The sequence below is a fragment of the Bubalus bubalis genome, chromosome 14 (assembly GCF_019923935.1).
Source record: "Bubalus bubalis isolate 160015118507 breed Murrah chromosome 14, NDDB_SH_1, whole genome shotgun sequence".
NCBI classification, from domain to species: domain Eukaryota; kingdom Metazoa; phylum Chordata; class Mammalia; order Artiodactyla; family Bovidae; genus Bubalus; species Bubalus bubalis.
In genome coordinates, this window is record NC_059170.1 from 66,565,546 (window position 1) to 66,584,423 (window position 18,878).

An 18,878-nucleotide genomic window follows, 5' to 3' on the forward strand; every position below is an offset into this window, starting at 1 on the left:
TGAAGGTGATTAATTGTCTTTATTGGAGGAAAACAAGAATTCATCAATCTCATCATCAGTATGATAGAAATCTTGATATGTGTACATGATTGTCAAGGCAGAGAATCATTTGCTACACAGGCCCGTTAACAATTTTGCAGTGCCGCAAACCTATGTGGAGTAAACTTCTTGCAGAGTTTATTACATGCATGGAATAAATGCACAGTTTCCCTTCTTTTGGACAAGCATGTTTTTATGGAAAAATGGAACCAATTACAAGCCTAGTAATAATAGACACAGGGACATTCCTGGGTTCAATGTCATAAGCTTTTGGAAAACATGCTCACTGTTGGGAGAGCTGCAAGAAGGACTATGACATTATTGCAGTGACCAGAGCCAATTTAGAAATTGTTCCAAATTTTATTCTGGACAGAATGTACCTTTTGTATAAATATCTTTCAACCTGAACATGGGGCTAAGATAAATGTTCTGTGAAACATGCTGCCTGTCTTGCAAAACAAAGATGCTGCTGCAAGGTTGTAGCATTTTTGTCACTATCACCATGTTTTTGTTTTTATAACACGTCGAGAGCCTGGCTGCCAGCGCTGCCCCAGCACCTCCTCCCTCAAGTGCAAGGTTACCACGAGGGCCCAGGAACCTCAGTCTGTCCAGATTAAGGTTTTTCTTTGAGAAGTAATTTATCCAGTGTTTGGGGCTTTTGAGTTCCTGGTGATATTTTCTCTCTATGACGAAAGCCTCAACACACCTTTCGTTTTCTTTTTTCCTGTCCATAAGAAAATAAAATCACCTCGAAGTAAAAGAAGTTGGTAAATCATCAGAAGACACAATCATCATATGAGAAGTTCCCTGGAGACCAAAACGTTAAAAATGGATATGGCAAATGCAGAAGCGGCATTAGTACAAAGGGGGAAATGCAGTAGTCAGTCCCCTTGGTGTAGAGAGAGATACAGACACCAAGAAGCCATTCCACACTTTGTCCACGAAACCAGACCTGGCAGCCACATGCTGCAGGGTTGGCTGCCAAATGAACAGCCTTTGCGTTTGCAGAAGCAGAGGCCCCGGAGCCACAAGCGTGGCTGCTCCTGCTACAAGTGGCAGGGAAGGCGGGAGAGACTGATGCTCCTGCCCGTTGCATCTGGCCCAGAGCAGGAGGCGGGCCAGGTCGCGGCCAGCATGCAGGGCCGACTTCACAGTGGGGCTGGGCTCCTGTGCCTGTGCTGGGCTGCAGATCACACACTGGGTTCAATGCACTGGGACCACACTGAAGGTCAGGGCTGAAGGGGGCTTGGGCCTCCTGCCTTCCTCTTTCTCCTCCCTGCCTTCTGGACAATGTAGAAGTGTCAAGTAATCTCATTGGCAGGTTGGTTTTCTTGGCATCTCTGTGAATTAAGCTCCCCTTTTAGAAATCTGCCCAATTCACCCTTCCTATCTCAACTTTTTCAATTCTGAAAACCAACTGGAACACTCTGTGGCCAACTTGCAGCCCAACCTAGGACCAGCCCCCTGTCCCTCACAAAGAGTGGTGGGTTACAAACTGGTATATACATTTTTTTTTTAAACAAACTGAACAGTGTTTGGTCTGGAATGTGTTTAAGGAAAAGGCCAACTCTGCAGAGTGTAAGTGGACAGAACGGGAAGCAGTATTGTTTCAGAAGAACATGCAAAGGTTTCGTGCATTGGTTGATTCAGAGGACCTTCATTTATTTCATTTGCCAGAAGTGACAGTGAGACCCTGGGAAAGAGCACATCTTATTTCTGCTTAGGGAAATGGGAGGAACTGCCCTCTACTGGGCCTTGCTGTCCGTTTTCACAACCAGAGGAAGCCCAGAAGGGAGCTTGTGGAGACCATAGAAAGTTGGGAAGTCGAAAGTGTTGTAGGCAAAACACAGAGGCCATTACCCTCCTTCTCCCACTCTCAAACCTGAAGCAATGGTTCCAGGGTGGCTTCTCCAAGGTGAAGAATCAACACAACCCAGGCCCTGGGTGGGTGAGGGGGCCATGGTGGCCAAAGCCTTAAAATACGGAGTTATCTCCACTGGGATACAGTCTTTTCTCACAGCACATCAAACCCCAGGGAATTCATCAAGCTGTCACTCCTGCAAAGAAAGGGTCAACCCCTTTCTTTGCAAGGAGGGGTCACTTGCATTCTGTCCCTTTGTCCCTAGTGTTTTTGGCCTTCATTCTAAAGGAGGGGGTCTTCCTCTTCCATTCACGATCTGCGCGGATCTTCTGGACACCAGGGAGACCAGTGAACAGGATGAGATTAGTGCTGTAAGCAGACCGAGCCGGGGGCACATGTGTCACATGCCTTTCACCAGCTCATGCTCCCTGAGTGCCAGAGACTTGTCTGGTCAGCTCTAAGTCCGACTGCCCAGTTCCCTGGAGGCTACACTCAGAGCCAGCTGAAGAGCTGGGACTTGCTCAAAAGTCTGTCAGGGCCACACTTGAGTGCACGCTCTCTGTTACAGACAAACGCTAGCCTCCCTGATGGCCTCATGGATGAGATGAAGCTCAGGGAAGTGAAGGAGAGACAGGAAGGCAGCTGAGGGCAAGACCATTCAAAGACACTCTTTCAAATAAGAAAAATAACCCACTTGCTTGGAGGAGACCAAATTGGTGGGGGTGGGGGGTGTTGGAAGGAAGCCTGTGATGAAGTCCATGGTCCATCCTTAGCCTAGCCACACGCACTGGCCTTGAGGGGATGGGTAAGCCGGGTGCCCCTATGGAAAAGCTCAGCTTCTGTTGGTATAATCTGACATCAGTGAGGGTCCTAGGGCTCTGCCACTCCACTTGGCAGGCATACCAAAAGGCATATTCCGAGTTCTCTTCCTGTGTTGAAATCAAGTGTAAATAACACGGTTGAAAGAGAACCTCCGTTTTTTAACTGCTAATCCTCTCTGAGCAGAGAAGCTTTTCCATGTGGGGCTTATTTTCTCCTCTTCCTAAAACAATGGGGAAAAAAACCTGAGTCTGGTGATCCAGACAGCAGAGATTCACCTGATGTCAAGTTCAACATAACTCTACTTTTAGGCTGAAACAGTCAGTATCTTCTTGCAGTTTGGTACTGAGACCTGATGTGGCCAACCATGGCCAAGAGCTGACCCCAAATCACAAAGAGACACCTGCAACCTGCCCGTCTTTCAGCTCTTCTGCACTTTTCAGGTAGGACATATTTTCAAACTAATTGCATAGAACATGCATCCCATATTTCAGCTCCAGAAAATAATCTGCCACCCATAAATCTGGCTCCAGATGCTGCTTTCCAAGTGCAAATGACTGTGTAGTGCACAGTTCAAGGAGCTGGTAACTATTTGGGCACACATTCTAAGTATCAGATTCAGGCAAATTATCACCCTTCCTCCATAACATCTAAGTACTTCTCCTCTTATACTGTAGAAACTTGGATCTTCCATTACACTTGTTAGTAAGCAACATTCTACTAACTTCCTGGGAGACATGCCTCAGTTTTCTGATTCTGTTTATAATATTCATGCTATTGTCCTCCAAATGAGGCAATACTTGCTTCTTAACTGGGTCTTCTGTCATTTTATAGACATTTCCAGGTTTTTTACAAATTTTGAAGAGTAACAGCTTGATTTCCACTCTGGATACACGTGTGGCAAATGTCAAGTAGGATTCCTGTCGAGGGGCTGAGTGTCTGTGATGTGGTGGACATGGGGTGGACCAGATGCCTGTCTTTCCAGCAGCTCTTACACACAGCTGCACTGCTGTCCTGAAGGAGGCAGAATGCAGCTGTTGAGCCTCATAACATTGTGTGTGTGTGTGTGTGTGTGTGTGTGTGCACGTGCGTGCTGAGGGGGCCATCACTGACTATTTGGCCTACACCCAGGCCAAGGTGTAGAAGTGACAAAGACAGCCTGACCAACAGGATCCACTGAGTCTGACTATCTGCGGGAGAAGAGCATGAGGAGAAGGGAAGTCATGGGACCATCAAGAAGACATGCAGGGACCCACTGCGGCTTGAGGCCGACTGTGTGGAGGCAGACTCAGGGCATCGTGTGGGCACGAGGGCTGAGGGAGGGCTTTTGCATCTGGCACCATCTGCTAGCCTCTTCATGACAGCATCTTGGAACTCTTGTGGAGAAGTGCTTTGTCCTGGGTTTCACACTGTGCTCGCTCTATCCTGCACATCCATCCACCATATGGGTGAACAACGTGGCCCAGTTTTCCTGGGACACTGCTGGTTTGAAAGTCCTATATCCTGGGAAATCCTTCAGTCCTGGGAAACCTGGGACCACTGGTGACCCCACCATCTCAGATCTTTGGTTTGGGGATTCCCTTCGTCAGAGGGATGGCTTTGCATGCCAGCTGGGCCTGGCTGGGGTGGTCTCTGGTTGTCACTGCAGTGTCCCACTGGCCGGGCAGGTCACCTCTCCTCACCACCTCACATCAATGGGGTCTTTTCCAAGGTCATTGCCCTCTCTTCCTCTCTCCGGATCCTCACCCTCTAAGAACACCGTAAACACTTGCAGAAACAACCGGTGTGAGCTGGAGGCTATTTACAGTTGTAAGATTAGAAATGCATTTTTAAAAAACAGAGAGATCAATTTTAAAACTGCATAGCTGGGCTTTCACATGCCATCCTCCTTGTGAGAAAGGAGAGCTGTGTGAGAAATTTGCTCCAAATAAAATGGCATCGTGCTCTTTCTGTGCGGGAGGCTCTGAAATTTTTGCTGGGGGAGAAGGGTCATCTCCTTCATCACAAGTCTAGCCTTTCATCTTGGGGGAGCAGGCTTCTTCATTTCTGACCACCGATGGCCAGAGGCCCCAGGGTCTCCAGTTGGAGAGGGCTTCGCTGGAGGAGCTGGCAGGCAAGGTTTTCTGCAGGTGCCCTCCCACGGGCTCCCCAACTCCCAGGGAGAAAACAGGCCTGCAGAAGAGGTGAGTTATCTTCTCAGAGAACTGCCCCTCCAAGGAACAAAGGGAGACAAGGGGAAGGAATTGAAGTAAAGTGCACTCTTCACCTTGGAGACAGATTCTCGATCAATCCTCTATTAGAATTTTAAAAAATACTTTTAAATTCCCTTTGAAGGAAAAAAAAAAATCTCTTACAGGTTAACATAAAATTCTACTACCGACAAGCAAAAGATACAGGTCATGGAAGTAAGAAGCATAGCTTGAAAGGACACATTTCTTAAAAGGAAAAAACAAACAAACCCTAATGCACAATATTTACCAATACTTAAATAATCCAGTTGAAACCTTTTTTTTTTTGTCATGAATGAAAAAATACAACATAGACGGTTACCTCTACTGAGAAGAGCGGGAGGGACAGGGCTTGGGGGGAGGAACTGAGAAAGTCCGTTCTGTTAGAGCTTCGCGAGATTCATATGTACAGCACCAGATCCTATGAAGTCAGCTCCCTTGAGTCGGTACAGTTTGTGAGAAATGAACACTTCAGAATTGCAGTATAAAATATGGCCATAAAAAAACTGCTGTCTTCCAGTCCTGTGCAGGGAGGCACACCATGCAAGGTGGGATCGCTCTGGGGTGGCTGGTGGCTGGTGGCCCCAGGGCCCCTCCCGGGCCCGGCCCCCGGGCCCCACCTCTGGGGCCAGTCACTTGCTTCCAGAGTGCACTGTTGCCACAGTGGTGGGCCTCGGTCTCCGATCCGCTCCCACTCCTGAGACCCCGGACGCAGAGGACACGAAACTACAGAGCGTGGAGGATGTCAGACCTGCAGGGGTCAGCGGACACAGGAAGTTCAAAGCTTTAGAAGAACGCACTCACTCCCTCTTCCCACTGCAAGGGTTTGTTGGGGTGGGGGGAACAAACTTTGAGGCCCTTGCTTCTAAACTTTTACCTACCCACAGGAAAACACGTGCAAGGATCCCAAGTCTTCTTAGGGACTCGTCTTCCCTCCTTGTTTCCACATAGCAATGATAACTGTGTTGTATTTGGATACATCATGGTTTAGCTACCATAACAGGATGGCTTCCATTTACTGAGCATTTACTACATACTAGGCATCAGGCTAGGTATTAAACACATGTGTGCGTGTGTGTGTGTGCGCGTGCGTGCTAAGCTGCTTCAGTCATGCCTGACTCTTTACGACCTACGGACTGTAGCCCGCCAGGCTCCTCTGTCCATGGGATTCTCTGGGCAAGAATACTGGACTGGGTTTCCATGCCCTCCTCCAGGGGATCTTCCCCACCCAGGGACTGAACCCGCATCTTTTATGTCTCCTGCATTGGCAGGTGGGTTCTTTGCCACAAGCACTGCCTGGGAAGCCCAGTGAATACACACTGTCCTCATGCTGCTTCTAAGTCAATTCAGTCGTGTCCGACTCTGTGCGACCCCATAGACGGCAGCCCACCAGGCTCCCCCGTCCCTGGGATTCTCCAGGCGAGAACACTGGAGTGGGTTGCCATTTCCTTCTCCAATGCATGAAAGTGAAAAGTGAAAGTGAAGTTGTTCAGTCCTGTCCGACTCTTTGCGATCCCATGGACCGCAGCCTACCAGGCTCCTCCATCCATGGGATTTTCCAGGCAAGAGTACTGGAGTGGGGTGCCATCGCCTTCTCCGAATAAGAACTGTTTATTTCTTACAACACTGCTGGGAAAGCAGGGGTTTTAAGAGCGAATAAAGAATGACCCCAGCTTGGTGTGTGCTCTGGACTTTTGGCTAAGAAGCATCTGTGACCCAGGGCACACTGACTTAGTCCTGCATGAATCGGCAGCCCCCCAGTCTAGAACAATTCCTGACACCTCCCCAGGCAGATGCTGGCATCAGAAATGTCCTGTGGTGGGATGATCTTAGCTGCAGCAGTGTACCACCCACCCTTGCCACCGTGAACTTGTGAGCACAAACACACGGATGCCGTAAAGTAAATGAGCATGATGGCTTTGCTGGCAGAGCCACTGTCTGAATCCTCAAATACACAATAGGTTGTGGGGTTTCCTTTGACCAGAAGGTGGAAAGGATTTGCACTGAAATGTAAATTGGGCCTAAAGCAGTGTGCAATTGTGTCAGGAAATGCTCAGTGGAGGTATCCTGGGAGGACGTTAGGGCTGGACATTCAGAAATGAGATTCAAGGATTATTTAAAGATGAAGGGAACTGTTTTCTGAGGCAAACAGGAAGGAAGTGTCATGCCCAGGGTGAGACCAAGCTGAAGGGTTTCAGTGAAGGAAATTCTGCAGTGCAGATGAGAGCTTCCCTGGCGGCTCAGAGGGCAAGAATCCACCTGCCCGTTCAGGACACACCTGAGTCGGGAAGATCCCCTGGAGAAGGAAATGGCAACCCACACCAGTATTCCTGCCTGGGAAATCCCATGGACAGAAGAACCTGGCAGACTACAGTCTACGGGGTCACCAAAGAGTTGGACACGACTTAGTGACTAAACAACAACAAGCGGTGCAGATGAGCCTGTGGAAAAGCCCAGCGAGTAAGGTGAACGTGTAGAGTGGGGACTGGGAGAGAAAAATAAGGAGGGTGTGCATGTGTCCTCGGCCATGTATTGTTCCACGCAAAGATGGAGGACAACGAAACATTAGTATGGGTTGGCCAAAAATCTGGTTCAACTGTTCTGTAACATATTATGGAAAAACCTGAACCAACTTTTTGGCCAACCTAATATCTTTACTCTGATCGCAAAGCCAACACACTTCAAATAAATTAGCTCAAATGATCATCCAATAATAGATTTTAAAAGTCAGTGAGACCCAGGCTGTCATGAGTCTCTGTCATCGGTCCCTAAGGGTGACGCCCAACGAGAAGCAAGTCAGATCATAAGGAGATGCATCAGGAAGTGTCGGCTTCCGTTCACACGTGGCTGGGTGGGACTTGAGCCACTGATGTCTCATCTCGACGTGGAAATACTAGGACTTAGGGTTACATAGATATTAAATAATTAAAATTTTAAACTATTTTGAAAAACAGTGTGCTAGAGTTGTTGGGAGTGTTAATGAATTGAGTATTAACAGTGCCTGACACGCAGTAAAGTGAAAGTGTTAGTCGCTTAGCTGTGTCCACCCCATGGTCTGTCCATGGAATTCTCCAGGCAAGAATACTGGAGTGGGTAGCCATTTCTTACTCCAGGGGATCTTCCTGACCCAGGGATCGAACCAGGGTCTCCTGCATTGCAGGCAGATTTTTTTACCATCTGAATTACCAGGGAAGCCTGACGCACAGTAGGTACTCAGCAAACCAGAGTCCCCTTTTCTCCCTACCAGATCTGTCTCAAACACCAGTTGGAAAGCTCTGTTTTTGCTACATACGCACAATCTTTTTGGCTGGCCAGACTGAGGTTGCTCGAAACACTTGCATTTGAACTGTCCAGGCTGCTGCCAAGATGTAGTTTTCTCATATGTCTCACGACGGCCGTGGCATTAAATGCTTGCTGAAATTTCAGAAAGAGGAAAAGCAGACAAAATATTTCAGCTAATTAGAAAAGCCTCAGGCTGTCTCCTATCATGTCTCTTGTTACCCTCAGCAGTTTAACTTCTGAAAACATTCTCATGAACCTCTAGAAAGGAAACTTATGTTGCCGCTTCTTCCAAAAGTACATTCATCCTTTGACCCTCTCTCCCCCCATCAAAATACATTTTGGAGATGAAGAGAATATTTTTCTTCTGACATAATAATGTAAACTGCAGAATAAATGTAAACCAATTCTCTCCACAATTCAGAAGTGACTTCTAGAATAAAAAGCATATTGTAATAACGCAGTACCTTAACATCTTATTTTTAAGAGTTTTCATTTCTGATTATTGGTGTTTTTGTCCTAAATAACAGCATTTCCTGTGAATAAAGTAGTTCAATGGAATTATTATCTGCATAGTGTCTACTTGTTGGCTCTCATGGAAAAATAGCCAGCTCTTAATTACCCATGCTTATGAGGACACAGGCTAATAGTTTAAGTCCATCACATTTTTACTGGAATGTAGTGATAAGTTCAATTGAGATTTCCTGTTTCCCCTTTCCATTTTTATATCACTTTTTAATACGAGTCAATTCCTCAAAGTTCCAGCAAAGTGAAGAAAGACAACAGAGATTTCTTAGGAAACTGCAAATGAGGAAGTGCTGGCAATATTGCTGTTTCTGGATCTCAGAAGGAAGACATTAAATCATATACTTTATCCTTCTCACACCACGATGTTCTCTCTTCGAGTCTTAATCTTTACTACTTAAAATCAGCACCATTATTTGGGTGAGGTTCTGGGAATTTTCATCAGACCTCCTGGGTGAGAACAACCTTTAGAAAGAAGCCCTCCACCCATAGGGCAGGTCTGAGTGGTCAAGTTCACTGGGGATGGGGGAAATAAGGACTTACTCTCCACTTGCTTTTGGCGAAGTTCTTCCGGATCTGGGCGCTGACCGACTCGTGGATGTTTTTGCTGAGGGCTGTGTCACCAGCGATCCTGAAACAAACGCAAAGATGCTTCTTCAGAAGGGTTTTGTAGGCGGTGGGGTGGCGGGCGGGTGTGGGCGCTGACACGGGGTCCCATGCTTTCTTGGCAAAGCCATGTCCTGTCCTCTTTGCAGGTTTGCTAAGAGGGTGGCCTGTACCCCCACGGCTCTGGTTGGAATGTTCACAGTCCACGACCACTGCACTCTGAGCCCCGACCCACCTCCTCTCTGCACCCCTCCAGGCTTGGGCAGCACCTCCATGGCAGACCGCTCTGCCTGGCCTCCCCTTCTCCCTTTGTCGCCGCATTCCTATAGCTTCAGAGTCCACATGGACCACACAACCTGAGCTCAGCTCCCCTCCCTTTCCCCCAGCTTTCTACCTGCTAGGCCTCACCCCTGAGGTGGCAAGCAGGTCCGCCAGCTGGTCTGACCTCCCAGCTTCCTCCCACTGGCCCCGCTCCCTGGCATCACCAGAGCCTCTGGTCCATGGACCACTCACCATCCCAGGCCCAGCACTCCATTCTGACTCTATCCCGGCTAGGCTAAGTTCCGCCACGTTCCACTCTTGCTCCCACCCTCGGGGCCCCTTATCTGCTCTGTACTCGGTGACAGGGACCCAGTCTCAGCTCAGCCCTGACTGGCACACCTTCTCCTGCATTTCCTTGAGAAGTCCTCAGAACTGCAAGGACCACGGCCCCCTAGATCCCACTGGGTCCCTGACATCACTGGGCAATCTTGATGTCCTTCCTGCTTGACCTTGGCTTTCTATTCCAGGGAAGAAGGGCAGGCTTGGTCTTTGCCTCCTACCCTCGGAGTCCCGCTCATCCTGTCACTTCCTCCCTCTGCTCTGCCACACCTCTCCTCTCTTTCTTCCCCACTTCCCTCTTCCCCCTGACCCCCCAATCTGTTCTTGCACCTCCCTCTTTTCTCTGGGCCTGTGGCCTCCTGTCTCACTGATGGCCTGGGGGTCTCTCCAGCCCATTCGTCTCCCTCAACACCACCCTCACTGGACATTTGGCCTCCACCCCCATTCTCTGGCAATCTCACAGGAAACTTCTGTTTAGTCTTTTCTGGGCTTGAATCCACCCATCTTCCCTTTCTCTTAGCACCAAACTATTCAATTCTAAGCTGACTTCTGATGCTTCAGAAATAATTTCTTGGATTTCGGAAAAGTTAAGGGGCAGACAGATGCCGGGGACACTGACCATCCTTTCTGGCTGGAGGGTGACCTGTGGGTGAGGGAGTCAGCCAGGTCTCAGACTCAGATAGCCCGGGACACAGGCCAGCCTGGACACAGACTGCTGTGTCCATTCATGTCAGGACATGAAAGGAAGAAACCGCCGCTGTATGAAACACACATTCTCACCACCAGCCTCTTCTGTTAGAACTGAAAACATGGCTGGTGCACTCTGGAAGGGAAGTCTGTGTCAGGCTGGGTCTAAGTTAGAATACAGTCTCATATCCCAGCTCAGCGCAAGGCCCCCTCAGTAGACTCCTCTGGTTTTCCCAGCAGGGCTGAAAATACACAGCTCAGACGACACTCAGAAATGAATCTAAGCCAGCAAGGTTTCCATTTCCTTTTCTGCTTTTTTTTTTTAAAGTGAAGTATAGTCCCCATGGACTGTGGCCTGCCAGGCTGCTCTGTCCATGGGATTCTCCAGGCAAGAATACTAGAGTGGATCCCTTTCTCCAGGGGATCTTCCCAACCCAGGGATCGAACCCGGGTCTCCTGCATTGCAGGTGGATTTTTTTTTTTTTTTACCATTTGAGCCACCAGGGAGGCCCTAGGTTTCCATTTCCAACAACTGTCAATAGCCCCCTTTCCCCAGACACACGTCAGTGAGGGGCAATATCTGAATGAACAAACCCGAGGAAGCAGACGTGTCATGAAGCCTCTTCTCCTGGAGGGCTCATGTGCTTCCTCCTGCACCTCTTGTAACAGCTACATCCTCAGAAAAGAATACCAATTCCACGTGTCGGTGGCCAACTCTTTCTTGGAAACCTGGGGGCAGAAGTGGCCGGAAAGATGGAACTCCTTGGCCCGAGCACTGCTGCAAGGCAGAGTCCTCTCCAAACCAAACAGGCTGGGCGGGGGTGTCAGGGAGACGCCCTTCCCTGTGGGTGAGCCCAGCTGAGAGGGACAGAAAATGCAAATCTTCGGTTGTTCTAGTAAAGTCCTGTGCTCACTTCCCAAAGTGCCCAGGCGTGCTACCACTGGCGAAGGACCCAGCAGGACAGACAGTGGCCCAGAGGCCCCTGTTAAACATCCGGCTTGGAGGTGAAGCCAACCATCTCAGCTCATGACAGCTCATGACCACCTTCCTCAAACAAGCATCATTCCCAGCAGCCAGGAAGTTCCCAAGGATAACGTGGGATGCTCAGTGCTCCCAGCTTCAGCATCATTCACCGGCAAAACCAGAGGCACAGAATCTTAGAACTAGAAGGGACCTGGGATGTCACCTCGATTGTCCTAGGAACTGAACAATGCCTCAGATACAGAAGAATTTCCTGATGATTCTGTACACACATGTAAAGCTACAGGCACCTCTATTTCATCCGGTCTCCGGCTCTCTCTTGCTTCCCAGTGTTTGCCTCTAGACTAACAATGGAGATGGCATTTACATCAATCATGCTCTGTCAGGTCTGTCTGGCTCTTTCTCACCACACACAGATCATCAAACTCCTCTCCTCGCCTTTTGGTGCTTTGATATTTTGTATACAGCCTATTCTGGGCTTCCCAGGTGGTTCAATGATAAAGAATCCACCTGCCAGTGCAGGAGACACAGGTTCAATCCCTGGATTGGGAAGATCCCCTGGAGAAGGAAATGCAACCCGCTCCAGGATTCTTGGGATTTCCCTGGTGGCTCAGATGGTAAAGCGTCTGCCTACAATGCGAGAGACCTGGGTTCAATCCCTGGGTTGGAAAGATCGGGAGAAGGAAATGGCAACCCACTGCAGTATTCTTGCCTGGAAAATCCCATGAACAGAGGAGCCTGGTAGGCTACACTCTCCATGGGATCGCAAAGAGTTGGATGCGACTTCACTTTCACTTTCCAGCATTCTTGCCTGAGAAATCCCATGGACAGAGAAGCCTGGCAGGCTATAGTCCACGGGGTTTCAAAGGAGTCAGACACGACCAACCAACTAAAAAATAACAACAGTCTGTTCTATTAGTACCTACATAGCTCTGATTGTGTGTTCTTGTAACCACTTGCTCAAGACAGGCTTGGTGATGCCTAGTGTGTCTCCCAGACCCCTGGGATCCTTCCCAGTTCCTGCAGTTACCGCAGCTCAGCTGCCTGAAGCCCCGGGGAAGGGAGGGGTCTCCATGAACACTGAGGAGAGCGCTTCAGAGGCCCCCTGGCTGGGCCAACACAACAACGTCCCCCCAGGAGGGCAAACTGCTGTTGCCCTGGGGACTGGCTGAGTGTCACCTGGGGTCACCTGAGGTCACCTGCTGACCCCCAGGATCATCACTGTAGTTTGCTTGTCACTGAAACTGGAGGCAGAGGCTCAGAACAATCCAAATGAAGTAAACAAACCTCATCAAGGTGCTTCCCTGTCACTGGGACTGGATTCCCATCCTGCCATTGCCTGCTCTTTAGCCACCAGCCAGCATTCGGTTGGCTCCCTACTATCCATCACTTAGAGGAAGGCGAGGCCTCCCTTGCGGGGTTGGGGAACATATGCTGAGATGGGCTGACTGCCCTCTGCAAGGACAGCTTGGAAAGGAGCCCTAACCTGCCTGGAGGGGTCTGTTTTGAGGCTAAGGGGAGGCCCTTCCCTAGCCAAGCCAACCGGCCTTGGCTCAGTGGGAAGAGCAAGTGCAGAGTAAGAGATGATGCTCTCCGGGTGTCATCCGTGTACTGGGACCACGGTCTCCAGAACAGGGATGCTGGTAAAGCCACGTCTCACATCCTGCAAGCTCTCAGCTGAAACCATGTTTTCAAGTTGCCTGGGCAGCTTTACATATGAGAAACAGGTATATTGTAAATGCAGGTGTTTCTGGAATGCTTGAGTCAAACCATCTGTCTTTACCATTTTCTGACACTTGACTTTCTGGGAATTCTGAAATGCACAGTAAGAATTATAAAACATGGGGGGAAAAACCCACCTCTGAAGTAAGGAGGCATTTATTTGTGCAGCTCACATGCCAATACATCTCAGTGTGACCCAGGCTGATGACCCTGAAGTCATCTCAGACTTGACCTCTTTCCTGAGCTCCAGACTCTTTCTGCAAAGCACCCACCAGAACAGATCTGCATCAAGATGACACAGCACCCTCGTTCTCTTTCACTCCAGCCCGCCTGTTCCCCCAGCACAGCATCTTCCCAGCCCTTTGAACTGGACAATCTGGAATAACCTCACCGCTTCACGGGTCAGCGCGGGATCCATAGCTTCCCCACCCCTGGCCTGTCTCCGCCCCTCCCTGCATTCCTGGGACACTGGGCAGACCACCTTCACCCTCCTGGGGCCAGCCCTCTCCACGTGACTGCTCGGCCCCTCCTGGCACCTCCCATGCCTAGTCCCCAATCCTGCTGCCAGGCTGAGATTTTGAAAATGTAAATTTGATCACTCAGCTTAAAACCTGTCTGGGGTCCCCACTGCCCCAAAGCAGAAGAATTCCAATAGACTGGAGATTATTAGGTACTCTTCTTCACATGGATTATCTCATTTGCTCCCTTGAAAATCCCTCTAGGATACATACCACAGTTATTTCCCATCTCAGAGCCATAGGCGAGTCCCAAAGGTTAAAGAGCTGGTTCACACAGCACAGCCCGCATCCAGGACTGCGGTCCACCGGGCCCAGCTGGAGCTCACGCCAGAACCTGCTGGGTCTCTCCTTTCCAGTCTCGTCTCTCAGTTCTCCCCATCCACTCTCACTAAACGCTACAGCTTCATGGATGGGTGAACAGTGTAAGCCCCCAGGCCTGGCCCAGGAGGCTCATGCAGCCTGGAATCCCTGCCCCACCCTAGGTGGCCTGATGACAGCCTTTTCATAGCACAAGGCGGGCATCTCTGTGAAGTCCTGCTGGATTCTCAGCCCTGCCTTGCCCCTCTGCCAACATCAACAGTCTGCATATTGTACTGACTGTTTTACTACTCCTGGGCTTTGTCTAAAAAAGGAGGCTCATGATGCTTTAATAAGAAGAGCTTAATGACGCATTTGCTACGTGCCAGATGTGCTAAACCCTCTATGTGTGCACGTGATCTCAGACACTGCTTACATTGACCCCCAAAACTAGGTACCGTCATCCTCACTTGAAAGATGAGAAAATTAAGGCTCAGAGAAGTATAAACCCAAAGTCACCGGGTTTAACCCTAGTAAGTGGCACAGAAGGTGGCTTCAGGCTTCCCTCGTGGCTCAGAGGTTAAAGTGTCTGCCTCCAATGAGGGAGACCCGGGTTCGATCCCTGGGTTGGGAAGGTCCCCTGGAGAAGGAAACGGCAAACCACTCCAGTATTGTTGTCTGGAGCATCCCATGGACGGAGAAGCCTGGTAGGCTACAGTCTACGGGGTCGCAGAGAGTCGGACACGACTGAGCGCCTTCACCTTCAGGACACCACAGGAAATGTAGTCCAGGATGTCATAAACTATCAATTCAACCCGCTGGAGACGACGAAACACTAACTTGAAAAGCATCTTAAAAGAAAAAGAACATATAACCTCAATCTACTTACTGGCTGAGTAATAAGCTCAAGGAATAAAACTCCGCTCTTAAAGCCTCCTTGGGGGATTACCTTCAATAAAAATGAGCCTAAAATATTTCACATAAAGTGAAAAAGCTCCAGCTATTTCTTGTGCATCTGTCATTAATGCCTTCAGAGACCGTGTCCTCCAAGGTTGGGTGGCGAAAGGAAGAAAGTGGCTGGCCCCACGGGACGCCAAGCCTCACCCGTGGTTTTCACAGTGGAGACCCAGCCGACTGGCCCCTCGAGTGGGTGATGTTCTTACCATGGGTGCCGAGCTGCCTGCTCGCATGTGTATCTTTTATTTGGATCTTTCTCCATCAGGTTCCGAATGAAGTCTTTTGCTGTTAAAAAAAAGGTGTAAGGAGAGGAATCAGTGTGTGGCCTGAGATGTGACAATAAGATACCAGTGGGTCTTTGGGAGTATCAAGGGTACCACGACAAATATGAGACCAGCCTTCCACAGCCACTAGGGAGCTGCGACAAAAGACAGGCGGCACCAGCGTTTGGGGAAAAGCTGAGATCTGAGGTTCTGAGTGGTGACGCAGTGAACGAGGAGGCAGCTGAGCCTGGCCTGGGACCCGCCTTCCTGGCTCTGAGGCCCTTCCTGCTGGCAGGCAGCGAGTGGCACCTGTGGTCCAGGGAAGAGATGAACAATCCTTGTCACCAGGTGCCTCTCACTCAGCTCACCGCTGCCTCAGGGAGCTGTTTCGTTGATGTCTTCTCCATGTTAAGACATCACGGATTCAACGAAATCGCCCAAGCACCCACTAGGCTCCCCAGGGCTTGGGTCAGCCCTGGGGCTGCGGACACACAGCTTGTGCCAGAAGCGTCCCCTGCAGCCCCCGAGGGTGATGACAGGCAGCGAGCAGGAAATGATGAGGCAGGAGGTGTGCCCTGGTGGCGAGGAGGAACTGCTTGGAGGCCCAGGAGTGGGTGTGGCCAGGGCAGGACGCTGAGCGCAAGGGGGAGGGGGAGGGGCTGGGTCCCAGAACTGGGGGATGACATGTGCCGGGAAATCTGTCACCTCGTGGGCCCAGCAGCTCACTGCTGCAGGACTGGACTTCTGGGGGACAGCTGTGCCCTTCCCAGCTCAGAAGTAAACTAGTCCCCATGCGGCTCTTTCCTGAAAGCCTTGGAGGACCACAGTCCCATCCCAGGTTTTAGAAGACTGAGGAAGAAAGCAGGGCATTTCCAGTTAGGAGGAAACAATGCAAATGTGTGATATTTGGATAGGTGGTTCATTATTTCATTTGATCCTTATACCGCCTGCCAGAGTGGGGGAGTCCTGTCACCATCCTCCTCTGTTAGGGAGGAAGGTGAAGTTAGAGACGTTTGATCTGCTTCTGTGGGCCTTGGGTTTGATTGTTCTCCCTGAGGGGGAAATGGTGAACTTCCCTGGCAATGTTTCCTGTGGCACAGTAGCTGAGATGCGGGCTCTGGCTTGAAGGTATGGGTTCAAACCCCAGCTCTGTCACTAACTACCTGCGTGGCTTCAGTCAGGTTATTTCACCTTCTGGGGTCTCAGTTTCCTTATCTGTCAAATGGGGCTAAAAGGACTCCCCACCTGACAGGTTGTCCTGTCCCGAGGACTGGCTGAGCTAGCACACATCTGGAGCTCACGGTTCTTAGCACACAGTAAGCGCTCAATAAACACGAGCTAACACTGTCTCCTAGAGTTTATGAGTCTGAGTAAACTTCGGAAGGTGGTGAAGGACAGGGAAGCCTGGCATGCTGCGGTCCATGGGGTCGCAAAGAGTCGGACACGACTGAGCGAGTAAACCAACAGCAAACACGGTCTCACTCCAGAGCACCCAGAGCAGCGTATGGCCGAGCAGGGCAGGAGTGAGTTCCCGGCCCAGCCCGGCTGGGGCACATGGCCCAAGCCTCTCCTCGCTCACAACTCAGTTCAAAGTGTTAGCTCAGGACCATTCTGAGCCCCCAGGGCCTGTCGGAGACGGAGGTGGTCTGGGTGTAGGGGTCCCCGAGCCATGAGACCTACCTGAGTCGGAGATGTCATCCCAGTAGGGGGAGTCGAACTCATATTCCGCCTTGAGGATCTGCTCAAAGAGCTTGGAGTCGTTTTCGTCATAGAAAGGAGGGTAGCCGCAGAGCCTGGAAGACAAGAAGGCGTAAGGATCTGAACCGGCTGTGGAACCAGCTCCACGTGGTGGCTCGATGTCCGGCCCAGAGGAAGAGCTGTCTTTGCTCGAGTGGAGAAACCTGCCCTGAGTGTGCTGCACACACAATCTCAGCCAAGAATCCGAACCTCCCATGGGTTCACGTGGCACAGAAGTTCACAGGCAGCAAAAAGGGTTAACCCAGATGGTGACAGAGGGTGAACATGTACACTGAATTCATCTTAAACGTTTCTGAACTTACTCCCCGTGATATCATCCCCAGTAGAAGACAGGTTAAGGAAACAAACAGAAGATATGTTCAGTGTACTCTATAGAGAGCTTCCCTGGTGACTCAGCAGTAAAGAATCTGCCTTCACTGCAAGAGATGCAGGTTCGATTCCTGGGTTGGAAACGTCCCTTAGAGGAGGGTATGGCAACCCTTACCCTTATGTCCTTATGACTTAGGGACTAAAATGAAAACAAATACATTTTAGAACCCTTCCAGGTTCACTTTATTTAATCAGAGCAAAATAGGGAAATTTTTACAAACCTGAGTAACCAAGTTGCCATAAGCGGCTCCAAAATGCACAGTTTCACCCTACCACATCCAACCTGGGTTTCTGAAAGGTTACAGTTTCTCCCATTAACATGTAATAAGCAGAAGCTGACATAAGTTATAATACCATGACCTTTTCCCCAATAAACCCTTAAAATTGAATTTTCAAAGATAATCTAGGTCCAGTGGTTAGGACTTGGAGCTTGCACTATAGTGGGCCTGGGTTCCATTCCTGATGGGGGAACTGAGATTCCACAAGTTGTGAGGGGCAGGCAGTCAAAAAAAAAATTTATTTAGGATGTTGGTAGAGAAAACTTCTAGTTCTGGAGGTACTGACAGTCACAATAGGGAATTTTTATTAAATACCCCTAATGCAACTCATGCCATGAAACTGTGGGTTCTCCCGCCCAGGTCTGCTACCAGCTCTGACGTGACCTTTACCACTAATAGGCCAGTGATACATTTTTCTGGACCAAGATGTCCTCATCTAAACACAAAGAGGCCAGACTGGAAAATTCCTAACATTTTTTTGGCTTTAAGATGCTGCGGCTCTGTGCTGCCTTCTCCCAGTTTGTTTGGCTGGCTGTGCGTGCGTGCATTCTAAGTTGCTTCAGTCACGTTAGACTCTTTGTGGTCACGTTAGACTCTTTGTGACCCCATGGAATATAGCCCACCAGGCTCCCCTGTCCGTGGGATTTTCCAGACAAGAATACTGGAGTCGGTTGCCACTGGCCTCCTCCAGGAGATCTTCCTGACCCAGGGATTGAACCCTTGTCTCCGGCATCTCCTGCATTGGCAGGTGGGTTCTTTACTGCTAAGAGCCACCTGTGAAGCCCTTGACTGGCTGGGAGACCAAGGGAAAGATCTGGCCCATGCTTGAGGCCTGGGTGGGGGAGGGAGGGACGGGGAAGACAGGGGCAGGCCCTGGTTGGGACTGGACATCGGAAAGGGATGAGATTCAGGCCATGACTGTGATGGACAGAGCAGAGGGCAAGGCTGGATTCCAGAAGGCTGGGCAGAAAGCTGGATGGCACAGAACTTGGTTCTGGGCCTGAGACAACCCCCAGGGTGGCAGCAGCCACCGTGAGAGAGTCCTGCCCCCAGACGAGCCCGGAATCTTCCCACACAGCCCAGTGTTGTT

The 18,878-nt window shown here is 50.0% G+C and overlaps 1 protein-coding gene across 4 annotated transcripts in view; it reads right to left on the minus strand.

Moving 5' to 3' along the window:
* Positions 1–18,878, minus strand: part of CAMK1D (calcium/calmodulin dependent protein kinase ID) — a 392,897-nt gene continuing 374,019 nt past the window's right edge. For 3 of the 4 annotated variants that reach the window (XM_025264476.3, XM_025264474.3, XM_044928232.2), the window contains 5 exons: positions 17,064–17,176; positions 15,327–15,405; positions 9,295–9,382; positions 8,244–8,361; positions 1–5,698 (listed from right to left, as the gene is read on the minus strand). In XM_025264476.3, the coding sequence (XP_025120261.1) occupies positions 5,580–5,698; positions 8,244–8,361; positions 9,295–9,382; positions 15,327–15,405; positions 17,064–17,176 (517 nt within the window). In that variant the 3' untranslated portion in view covers positions 1–5,579. Of the gene's footprint in view, positions 5,699–8,239; positions 8,362–9,294; positions 9,383–15,326; positions 15,406–17,063; positions 17,177–18,878 lie in introns of all 4 variants that reach the window. The other variant, XM_025264475.3, reaches the window with a different exon arrangement.